This window comes from Camarhynchus parvulus, chromosome 4 (genome assembly GCF_901933205.1).
Source record: "Camarhynchus parvulus chromosome 4, STF_HiC, whole genome shotgun sequence".
Taxonomy (NCBI): Eukaryota; Metazoa; Chordata; class Aves; order Passeriformes; family Thraupidae; genus Camarhynchus; species Camarhynchus parvulus.
In genome coordinates, this window is record NC_044574.1 from 57,337,871 (window position 1) to 57,349,325 (window position 11,455).

An 11,455-nucleotide genomic window follows, 5' to 3' on the forward strand; every position below is an offset into this window, starting at 1 on the left:
CCAGCTCAACCAATCCTGTGGGGTTTTTTTCCCCACAAAACACCCTGTAAGATTTTTTCCACAAGACATCCTGTGAGATTTCTCTCCGATGGGGTGATACTTTGTGCGAAATCCCAAGCAAGCCATAAAAAACCCGCGCACCGCCGTGCAGGGGCCGGGGCGAGGCCCCGGCGAGGCCCCGGCCAGGAGGGGCTCGCCCTCAATCGCGTTCGAGCCTTGCGCGGGCTGTCCCGCCCGGCCGCCGTAGCGGGGCGGGGCGGTGGCGGGAGGGGAGCGGCGGGCCGGGCGCGGGAAGCGCCGGGAGCGGCGGCGGGCGGTGAGTGCGGGGCGGGCCCGGGAATTGCCGGGAGCGGCGGCGGGCGGTGAGTGCGGGGCGGGCCCGGGAATTGCCGGGAGCGGCGGCGGGCGGTGAGTGCGGGGCGGGCCCGGGAATTGCCGGGAGCGGCGGCGGGCGGTGAGTGCGGGGCCGGCCCGGGAATTGCCGGGAGCGGCGGCGGGCGGTGAGTGCGGGGCCGGCCCGGGGCCGTGCGGGGCTCCCCGGGCTGCTCTGTCACGGAGCTGCGCGGGTTTTTTATGGCTTCCCGTGTGTGCTCCGGGAAGGGGATGCAGCCCCGGGGCCCGGGCATCGCTGGCGGCGGTGGGTGTTGATGGGTAAACAGTGAGGACCCCTGGATTCAGGGCTGGAATCGCCCCTTGCGATTTGCCCCGGGAAGCAGCGGAATGAAGCCGGCAGCGTGCGGGTGTTTTCTGCCTTTGCTCACAACGCAGAACAAAGCGATGTTAGAGCAGAAGTCAAGCGAGAACTGAGAGGGGGTCTTGCACCAAAGTGGGTGCGCCTGCTGCGTTCTTAATCGCAGCATCTTTCCTCTGTCATTTAATCACGAGCCTTAACTTAGTCGGTTTTAGTATCTGAAGGCGTGCTTTTAAATTTATGCTTGTCTTCTGTTTGTGTCTGTTCTCGCACAGACTTCCGTGTATAGAGCATGGATGGGCTGCTCCCTCCATCCCTAAAGACATGAAACACCTATTTAGGCTTAGCCCTCTAAAAGCATTTTAGCAAAAGGTTTTAGGGATGATGAGGCCTTTGGCACTGTTTGAAATTTAAAAGATGCACAGTGTGGCAAATAAGGATTCTTAGTAATGCTTTCAGAAGTAATAAAAATGCCAAAAGGAAAGTTGAATGCAATGGCTTTAGGAGCTCTGTCTCCGCACCTCAACCCTTAAAGTTTTCCTTTCATCTCCTTCAGTATTTTCTCCTACTGAAAGTATTACAAATCAGGGGTCTGCCTGTGTGTACAGAGTATTGAAAACAATGTGGAAGCATCTTTTTTATCCTAATGTTCTCTCTTCACTTCTCAGCTTACCAGAGAAGATCAAGATGAGTCTACGGAAGCAAACCCCCAGTGACTTCCTAAAACAAATCATTGGAAGGCCAGTTGTTGTAAAATTAAATTCTGGAGTTGATTATCGAGGTAAGTTCTCCATCTGTCTCTCACAGTGAGTAAAGTAATTCATTAAGGAGGCTGGAATACATGCATTGATTTTGAAAAGAAAAGTGGAGTGATCCAGAATAATGGAGTATGAGAATAGAGATCTCAGAATGGAGACAGTAAAAATAGAAAATCAGCTCTGGAGAAAGTGTTAAAAAGGGGGGTAACAACAGTGGATTTAGAGATTAAAATTACTGATCTAAATCATTCATGTCCTTGGTCACAGGTGATTAAACTGCATGATTCTGAGTTTCTAAACTGATACTTGGAAAGATTGTCTGGAATTACAACTCCTGAAATGGCCAGAAACACCTCTTGTTGAAACTGTATTTTTCTTCACCTTTTTGTTCTCCATTTAGGTAATACAGATCTTGATCCAGGAAAGTTTCAGAGTAAACTCTGCTGTCATTCATAATAGAATTCTTACTTGATGAAAAGCATTCTTGATATTCTTAGTTAAACAACTGCCTAAATCTGTGTTGGGTCAAGGCTCACAGAGATACATGAAAAAGTTCAGTGTAGCTTTTGCCAAGTCTATCAGCATACCTTCATGTATATAGGATTATAGATTTTTTTTAAGCCAGTAAATTAAACTCCTCTGTGCAGTGAAATGTCCTGGTCCTGCTCCCATTAAGATAACAGTATCAACCTGACCAATTTTTGTATCAGTATCCCAACTCAGTCAAAACTAATTGTGTATCTTCTGCTGTGCTCAATTAAGAAATTTTATTCTGTACTGACTTCAACATTATGGTTCTACAACAGACCCCTTCTTCAGAGAGGTTTACTTCAAGTGGCTTAGCTTGGCACTTGTGGGAGGAGACTTGTTTGTATTGTGACAAGGAATCTTTGTGCTAGGACAGTTTTAAATTGTTCACTGACAGAGCCAGCAGTGGCTCTTACTCCTTCCTGTTTCTCTGCAGTGTTGCTCAGCTGACAAAATTTGCAGTCTCTCATTTCTTTGAGAACCACATTGTGTGAGCACTTTAGGTGGGGTTGGGGGCTTAAGAAGTTTGCTGCATCTCTGTAAATTCTTCAGTGCGGGAGAATGAAGAGAGAGCTCATTAAAGTTATTAAAGCAAGTTCTCATTTACCTGAGGGTACACACAAGGCAGGGCCAAACCAGATTTGGGTTCCTGTTTTCATTGAGACCATTGCTCCCTCTCCCTTGGTAAGATCCATTTGTAAATGATGATGTAAATGCTGTAGATGAACCACTCAACTTACCTCTCAGCAGAGCCAGTTTAACGTGCCTACAGTCTGACACCACATTAATTGAACAAGAGTTCTCTGAACACCCTTATTTGTCACTGGATTTTTCCCCTCCTTCCCTTCCTTATTTCCCTGCACTCCTTTGATCTTGTGACAGAAAATCCGTGTAGTGTTTTTGTTTGAAAGATATGCACTTAGTTTATTTTCTGCAGAAATGTGACCAGCATTGTAAAAGCCAAACATTTCCAAAAGAGCATCTCAGGCTGTTGTTGCACATCTGCCCAGATTCTCCCCCAGGCTGTGCTGCTGATGTTTTTGTTGCCTCCACACCAGCACCAACGTGGTCTCACACAGGTGCTCATGTGTGACTGAACTGTCTTCAGCCATTGCTGAGTGCTGCAAATGTCCAAGTCAGGAATCCCTGGGAAATGATCAGGGGTACATTAATGTATGGTTTCTGTGTGTAAAGATGGATATGTACATTAAAGCATTTCTACATACAGATAAAACAGAGAAATTGCTAGCCAGGATGGGCAGTGATAATAGTTGATGCCATTAGTGGTGTAAGAGTAAGCACAAAGAAAAGTAGGAAGAGAATGAAACAACCATGAATGCACTCTAGGAGCAAAAGAGTTTGAAAATACTGCATTTAAGGCCTACTGAGTTGTATGTAGCTCAGGTAGATCCACATGGTCCAGTTTTAATTTTGTACAAACATATTTTTGTTTTCTGTTCCTATGTGGATACCTCAGGATTACTAGAGCGGAAAAGAATCCTGACTTTGGTTTGGGTCTTTTTGGTGCATTTAGTGGCACTTTGTGAGCAGTTTTTCCTATGTCTGTGGAAACAAAGGAGAGAAAATCAGGAAGAAAATAATAACCTTTAAGCCATGACAAGTTGGCAGAAGAAGTTGAATTCCTGATTATTAACTAGAAGATTCTGCAGTGACATTTCTGAAAAATGAGAATGCATTCTGAGTTTTCTCCCTCTTCCTAATTACAGCTAATATATTATATTTCATGTCTTTCTGCTAGGTAAATAGCTAGGTGTTTTTCAAATAGAGGAAAAAGTTATTTAAGTAGTATTGTCTGTGCAAGGATAAAGTTAGGAAAACCCACATGCAAGAGGAAGATAGAACAACTTGTAAAAAGCTGTATTACCTCTGTGCTACTAAAATGTGTATATTCCTGATCCAAAAAATCATCTAATATTGCAAATGAAAGTTTTTTTTCTTTAATTGCATTATCAAAACAGTGTAATTTTATTTTTGTGGGAAGATTTTAGTGGCCTTTGTTGAAAAATGTGTAGAGTTTTGTTGACATCAAAACAGACTTGCAGATAGTGTTCTCTTCTGTAAGCCTGAAGACAAATATGTGTATGCTGTCCTGTAATAAAAGGGTTGTTTTTCAGCTATATCCTTCACAAGTTTTGTGACAACTTAGTTTACATAGCTTTGTCCCTAGGTTATCCAGTTCCACTTAATGTCCCAAGTGTTTTTTGGTGTATGCTTAAAACACAAGTTAGAAGGGACAGCTTAAACTTTCAATATGGAAATTGTCCATCTTTTGAAATAATGCCTTAATAACTTCTTTTTTTTAACTCCCACAACTCTTACACCAACTGACACCATTGCTACCAGAGTGCCTGGGATTCCTTTCTCCAGCTGAATTCTTTGAAGACATCTGTCCATGCTTGGGTTTTTAGTTTGTTATAAGGATACAGGGTGGGCTTTTTTCCTGTACTACTCAAACACAGTGCATTTTTGTTTATTTTGAAATAAATTCAAGCTGATTCTCTTTTGAACTGCCACTGTTTTCAGGTGTCCTGGCTTGCCTGGATGGATATATGAACATAGCTCTGGAGCAGACTGAGGAATATGTAAATGGACAGTTAAAGAACAAGTATGGAGATGCATTTATCCGAGGAAATAATGGTAATTCCTACTCCTCTTACTGCACATTAGAAAATCGTGGTTTGATATTCTGAATTTGAGGGGCGGCTGAGGTGTAAGTAAGCTGCCAGTAAGCCTAAAACCAATATTCTTTCTTGGAAATCTTTACAATACTTGCTTTTTACTGTTTCACTTTCTAGGGTCTGTGCTTTTCTGCATCGCTGTGGTCCTTTTTTCCTCTGAACTTGAAGTTCATTTAGAGAAGCATGCTCTTTTCTAGCCTTATTGGAGCTTATTTTCTACTGTTTGACAGGCTTACTCTTTTGTGCTTACTGCTTGCTCAGATGGCCTCTGCACCATAAGTTTGTGTTTTTAGGCAAGCTACTGCATAAATTTATGCTACAGTGCAGATATTACAGTGACACAAATATTTTCTAGTGAAGGAGTTTTCCAGGACTGAATGAATGCTTATCCTTAGTCCTGGAGGCTATTTTCATCTTTTGAGTAAAGATTTTACCACCAGTCAAAAAAAAAATCACTCGTGCTTTAATATTGAGCCTTTGAAAATCCAAGTGCAGTAGGTGGATTTTAGTGCACTTCAAGGACAATCCCAGGCTCCTGAAATGACTCTCTGGTATCAGGCTGTAATAGCAGGACATGCCAGGGAGAACAGTATCTAAAAATAGAAAAGGTTCACAAGTTGGAGGTGAAGAGACTTGTAGAGGAGGTAAATGAAGCAGAGTTTGACCAAGTTGCTCGTGAAGAAAATGGAGCTCAGCAAGGAGGGATGGAATAAAAAGACACAAGGACCAAACCCCATGTTAGAAAAAGAGTCAAAGAGAATGTGGTACCAGGGTAAAAGAGCATTTTGGGTGGAGAAATAATCCTTGAAACAAGGCCAGCCCTTGCTTTTTGCAAGGCATTTGGACTATTTTGCTGAGGACTGGAGTGACATTTCAGCTGGAGAAACAATTAAGGAAATAATCTGTTAGGAAAGTTAAAACAAGGGAATGAGAGGCAGAAGGCTCAAGAACAGGCTGAACAGAGAACTAAAGACACGTGATAGATTTAGGAGCACAGTATCATTTTATGTTGTGACTGGATCTGTTCTGGGGCTATCATCAGCCAAGCAGGAGGAAGGTAACTTCATAACTAATCATTAGCTTTGCCTTAAGTGCTTGGGATTTCCAGCTTTTAGTGAAAGATCACAGCATTAGTGTCTGACACCTGTAATTCTGCTGCTGAGGAACTCTCTCATGCTCCCCTCAGCAATACTGCAGGGCACTGCTTTTGTTCCTGCTCTGTTCAGCTACAACTGCTGGAGCATAGTTGGGCTATGAATAAAATAAATACTGAACCAAAGTAATACATAATGTTTAGAGCTAATGGCATTTTTTGAAACTTGGACTTAAAGGTTGCCTGGCTTTGTTCACGCTGAATGGGATCTCTTACAGTGTCAATTTATATGCCATGGAAATAAGAGGTTTTAAATAAAAAGGCTTCTGCATGTTATTTACCAGGGCCCTCTTCTGTGTGCCACTTTCTCTTTTTCACAGTGTTGTACATAAGCACCCAGAAGAGGAGGATGTGAAGATGCCAGAAGGAGGCTGTTTTTTTGTACTTGTGAGCCTCTTTGAAGTGACGAGCCCTATTTGATTTGTAGTTCAAAATCCACAGGTGAAATACACAAGTGGGTTTTTTTTTAAATAAATGTAAATGTGAGTGTAAACTGCCTGAATGGTTTTGTTTCAAAGCATTGCTTTGTTCCATTGTACAAAAGAAAAATAAAAAGTAAGCTTGTAATAGTGCTGCAAGACTAATTTGAAGCAACAGCTCACTTAATTATGCTAACAGTTACAAAAGTACTGATTGAAAGGTAAGCAGGCATGGAGTAATTGCAAATCAGAGCTCTATATTAATGGCAGAACAATAGTTAACTGATGGTGGGAGAGGAAATGCTAATGGTTTGGTGACAATGACCTGTCCCTTTTGGAAAACACAGGGTCAGCTTTAAATGCCAGGCTAGTAAGAGTCATCAGCTAAAAAGTTCAGCTGTCTAAAAAAATCTTGAATTGTGGATTGAATCAAGGGATGTAACAGTGACACTTCAACAGTTAGGGGTGGGGAAAGAATTGAATCAAATGGAAGAAAAGCCTTTAGGGTGAAAAGAAAGCTCTGTGCCAGCTGAGGAAGTCAGTCAGAGGTGAAGAGCTCTCAGTTGGTATGTCAGTACAGCCTAGTAGCTACTTCACCTCCTGCCTGGGTACCCCCCACCCTTCCTCTGCTTGGGGTGACCTTTTTCTTGTGCTTCTCTACCAAACACAATGGACTTCTCTACCAAACATAATGGACTTCTTCAGTAAAAAGCAATTTTAACTAATACCTAACTCTACTCCTGAAAATACACTAGGAATCCGAAAGCTTTTATAAACATGCCGCATGTGTCCTCTCCAGCGAGTTCCTTTTTTCTCCCATCCATTCCCCCCACAACCTGGTACCATCTCCATCTTCCCTTTGTCTGGCCAGGAATGAGAAGAAGTGCATTAGAGTATGGGGTATGCATTAGGGAGGGGGAACCTCTGAGCCAACAGCAGAGAGGGAACTCGTTTGTGTTTTGCAACAATGCTCCCAGATAATCAAAGCACAGTGAATAAAAGCAGCTCAATTTTACATGGATACTTTTTCCAGTTTATAAATGTATCTTCTTTTACATGCAGTCAGCCAAGGAGAAACCCAAACCAACTCTGAAAATTCAGATACTGCTTCACCTGAGTGTTCCTGCACTTAACATCACACACTCAGAATGGTTTTTTGTTCTTCATGAGGAAGTTATAAGCTAGGGTAATGTACCTCATGGTGAGGCTATTGAGCCAATTTCACAGGAGCTTCCTGAAGCCTGGCTTTATTCTTTGGACAGTTTATAATGCCTCCAGGAACAAAAATACTTCTAGTTGTGGATGGATTAACACAAGACAACTGTGTGAATATAGCATTGTCCCATTCTTCCCAAGTACCAGTAGCTGTGATGCAAGCAGGAAATAGTAACATTCCAGTTACCAAAGGGAGAGAATGGGAACTGCAAATTTTAATTTTACTGGTTTTTAAGATGAAGAAATAATTCTAAATTATTCTGCAGTCAGTAGTTAACCTTTCCACATTAAGCACTTCAGAAGCCATGATAGAACACACAAATAGAGTTGCTACTGTACAATATGCTTCAATAATTTATCATTTTCTGACAAGGGTTGAAAAAGGTCCAAGATATAAGACAAATCACCAACTTGCTCTTCTGTAAGTGACTTTTTTTAAAAAATGAAGATGTACTTCCAAGTGGGGCATGCAATTTTTCATTTGCCTTGTCATCTCTATGTAGCTGGCAGGTAACTGTCTGCTTTCAGTCCTGGAGACTGTCTAGATTTTGTTGTTTGGGTTTTTGTTTTAATATAGGACTAATTTTTTTTCCCTCTCCACCTTTCTTTCCCCCTCCACACACCTACCCATGTATAGCAACACATTTTGCAGACTTTGATTTAATGTCAAGAGTTTGCATTGTTAACTTTTTGACTGTGGTTCAGGTTCTACAAGTCTAGTTATGGAACATTTTTCAGTTGTAATCTGCTACTCCTGGTGGTCTAATCACATACTAAACTCTATATAAAATATAAATACTATGTAGTTTACATGTCAAGGGGTTTTTTAATGTATTCTAAATCATGAAGTCATCATTACTATGTGACAGGAAGATTTGCATTGAAGGTCAGTTGTAATTCATATTTAAATTTCAAAAGTAGCAAAAGAAATGAAGCATTTACTACCTACAATCCCTGACTTCAGTTTATTTTACAAATTCTCCGTGTGACATCACTTACCATATCCTGATGCTCTTGCCCCAATACCTATATAAAAAAGTTTCACTTTGGGATCAAGCTCATTGAGATCAGAACTGACCATGAAACATTAACACCTGCAAGCATTTGTCCATTACTTTACTTAGAAGAATGTACCCAAAATGAAGTAATCCAAAACTAACAAAAATTACTGAGTTTCAAAGACTGAAGCTGCACTCATGTTGATAGTCAGAGCTTTTATGCAATGAGATCACACTGTGAAACCATGGCCATTCAACCACTGCCCCCACCCTCAGCAACACATTCAGTTCACAGACACTCTGTGAAGAGCAGTAACTGTAAATTTGCTATACACCCACATCCAGCACAAGTTTCTTGCACTGGAAAAGCCAAACTGAGCCACATCTCCTTAAACAACAGCCTGGCTGGGAGCAGGCACACAGCATGGAAACTAGAGAAAGCCTGGAAGAAGGAGGAGGAGGCAAGCCAGGTCTCTACCAAAGCCTGGAGTGCCCTGGAGTTGCCCTATATAAAGGGAACAGAGCATGCTAGGAAGGTTTTGTTTTAAAGGTGTATACCCTGATGACCACTCTTCCAATTTGTTTCCACCTGGTTCCGAGTTCAAAGGGAATCTAATGCAAACTATGCTCAACATCATTCGAGTTCTTTCTATCTTTTTTGTGATGTTATGATGACAAAACAGCTACTGAGAGCCCTTCTGGGTATGACTTGGCCACTAGCTCCTCAGGCTTTTTCACAGCTCTGAAAACCAGCTGTGCCCCACAGCTGTGTTGTTCCTGGGAGATAAGAAAGCATGAAAGTGCAAAGTGACAGCCTTGCAACATGTGACTGATGGTGCCAGAGCAATGCCTGATCTTTCATATTCCAGCTCACAGCCATGGCCGGCTCCAGCCCCGTGTCGGTTTTGAAAACAAGCAAGCTTTGGAGCCAGCAGTTTCAAACTCTTGGATTCCTGTGCCAAACTGTTCTCCAAGGTCTGAAATCAGATGGGAGGGGGCATTTCCTGGGCTGCTGTACTGACCCTGAGTGAGGGACCCTCAGCCACAGGGTCCCTCTGCCAGGTCACCCCCACTCAGCGCCACAATCACACCACCTGCCTGGCCTTGTCTTTGTCTAACAGAGGGGCAACAGGAGATCATCCTTTAGAACAGAGGGTTGGTTTTGTGTGTGGAAATTATAAAATAGCTCAAGTGGCAAAAAGGGAGAGCAGCTCTCCATGGATGGTTTGCAACTGCTCTGTGCAGCACACTAGGAAATCCACGTGGGCTCTGACTGATGCTGCATGCATGTAAGAAGTCCAGCATCTGCATTTTACCTGCTGTCTGTATTCCTCATGGTACACAGTCTTATTAAAGCAATCATTAAGCTATTTGTTGCTAGGCCTTACCCTCTTTCTCTCCCTTCCCTCCTCTCAACCCCTCCTCTAGAGCAGAACAGCTGCCCAGGTTGCAGTAGTTACCAAATAAAATAGAGGGTTGTTTTGGTTTGAATTTGTAAGGGAAAGAGGCTCACAATGTATGTTGCATACATGTGTATGTGTCAGTTTGTTCCCAGAAGTGACATTTGTTGTCTTATGTATCAAGAGTTCTATTACCATTATAGTGCAAGGATCCCATGCCACCAGAGTTTCGTACCTCCTCAATGTTTCTCGTAGGCAGCTCCTCTAAGCACTGACTCTTCCTGGTCCTTGCAGTAACCATCTGACTCCAGTTCCCACCAATCCACTCTTTTATAACACTTGTTCTTATTGGCCACAGGTGTGGCCTGTTAAGATCAGGCCTGCTCCTGATCTTTAGTAATTGGTGCAGCTGCAGCTTGTTGGGGGATAAGATTACATTCTATGCCACCTTCATTTACCCATACTGTATCCCCCTACAACATTTTAGTCACTGTCACTCTTCAATAAGTGAGAGAAGAACAGCAAAAAGAGTCAACTGGATAAAAGTGGAAGGACCTGACAGTACTTTTGCCAACTCTACTTTTGCCTAACTATCAGAAGTATCAGAAAAACATCCTGGTCTCCCCAAACACAGAGGCACAGTCACGCATAGGTCAACCCCTGAGATGCTATTTTGGAGACAGTTCTCCATTCTCCCTGTGGGACTACCATGGGTTTTTAACCACTCATCTCACAGCTGGACACTGCTCTTTGTTTTAAAGAAGGCTTGAAATATTCTTAAATAAGGTGGTGCTGCCAGCTTTGCTGGTTTAATGATCAGTTCCTTGTGATCTGAACTCAGCTGTTGCCACCTCTAAGCTCTCTACTTGATCAACCTGCCCACTCTTCCCTAAGCCCCCTCAAACTTTGTTCACAGGACTCAGGTAGCTGCCAGCTGACCAGGAGGAACTTCTAACTCATTAAAACCCTTATTACCTTGCAGCAGCAAAGTATTTCCCAACCTGTCAGTGAAGCAACCAGCTTGATCCGGAGTGTCAGCTCTGAGTTTCTTATGTCCATGCCCATACTACATCCTGATCTCCACTGCACCTGCTCCACATCTGCTGGCCCTGTTGTGCCCTGGTGATGTGGAGATGTAGAAGCAGCCTGCAAGAAGGATAAAGTTTCTGCACCAGAGAACCTGCAATGTTATGGGGTTTATAATCCTTCTGGGCACTTATCAGTGACATTTCAAGTTATATGGTTTATACTCTATCTTAATTATCAAATCTTTACAGAGTATGCACAGTTGTCCTAGTGTTATTTCAAATTCCCAACTGCAGTCTATGGGGGTTTTTTTTTCTTCTAGAAATCCACTACACAAGCGCTGCTGGGAAAACAATAGGCAGGGTGTAAGTTGTCTTATGTCCCCTTCTCCTGACAGCTTCCTGCTTACAAAGAAGTTTGTGACAAGAAAAAGCAAACCTCTCTCCAGTTCCAGCAGTGCCACGTGGTCTGTCTGGGCCCCATGGTCAGAGCTGAGCCCAGCTGAGCTCAAGTGACTGCAGCAGGTCACAGCCCCGGCCAGAGGAGGCTGAGGCAATGCTGTCCTGGG

At 42.9% G+C, this 11,455-nt stretch overlaps 1 protein-coding gene across 1 annotated transcript; it reads left to right on the plus strand.

The window, feature by feature from the left end:
• The first annotated feature begins 269 nt into the window (after positions 1–269).
• On the plus strand, positions 270–6,413 carry LSM6 (LSM6 homolog, U6 small nuclear RNA and mRNA degradation associated). The gene is made up of 4 exons (XM_030947729.1): positions 270–316; positions 1,360–1,472; positions 4,522–4,635; positions 6,150–6,413. The coding sequence occupies exons 2-4, from the start codon at positions 1,379–1,381 to the stop codon at positions 6,182–6,184; spliced, it is 243 nt and encodes an 80-aa protein (XP_030803589.1). The 5' UTR covers positions 270–316; positions 1,360–1,378; the 3' UTR covers positions 6,185–6,413.
• Positions 6,414–11,455: the final 5,042 nt, after the last annotated feature.

Excerpts from the sequence above, each read along its gene's own strand:
- LSM6 (XM_030947729.1), top strand. The coding sequence starts at position 1,379 with ATGAGTCTACGGAAGCAAACCCCCAGTGACTTCCTAAAACAAATCATT. Across the intron at positions 1,473-4,521 it reads TTCTGGAGTTGATTATCGAG|GTGTCCTGGCTTGCCTGGAT; the intron begins GTAAGTTCTCCA and ends CACTGTTTTCAG. Across the intron at positions 4,636-6,149 it reads ATTTATCCGAGGAAATAATG|TGTTGTACATAAGCACCCAG; the intron begins GTAATTCCTACT and ends TCTTTTTCACAG.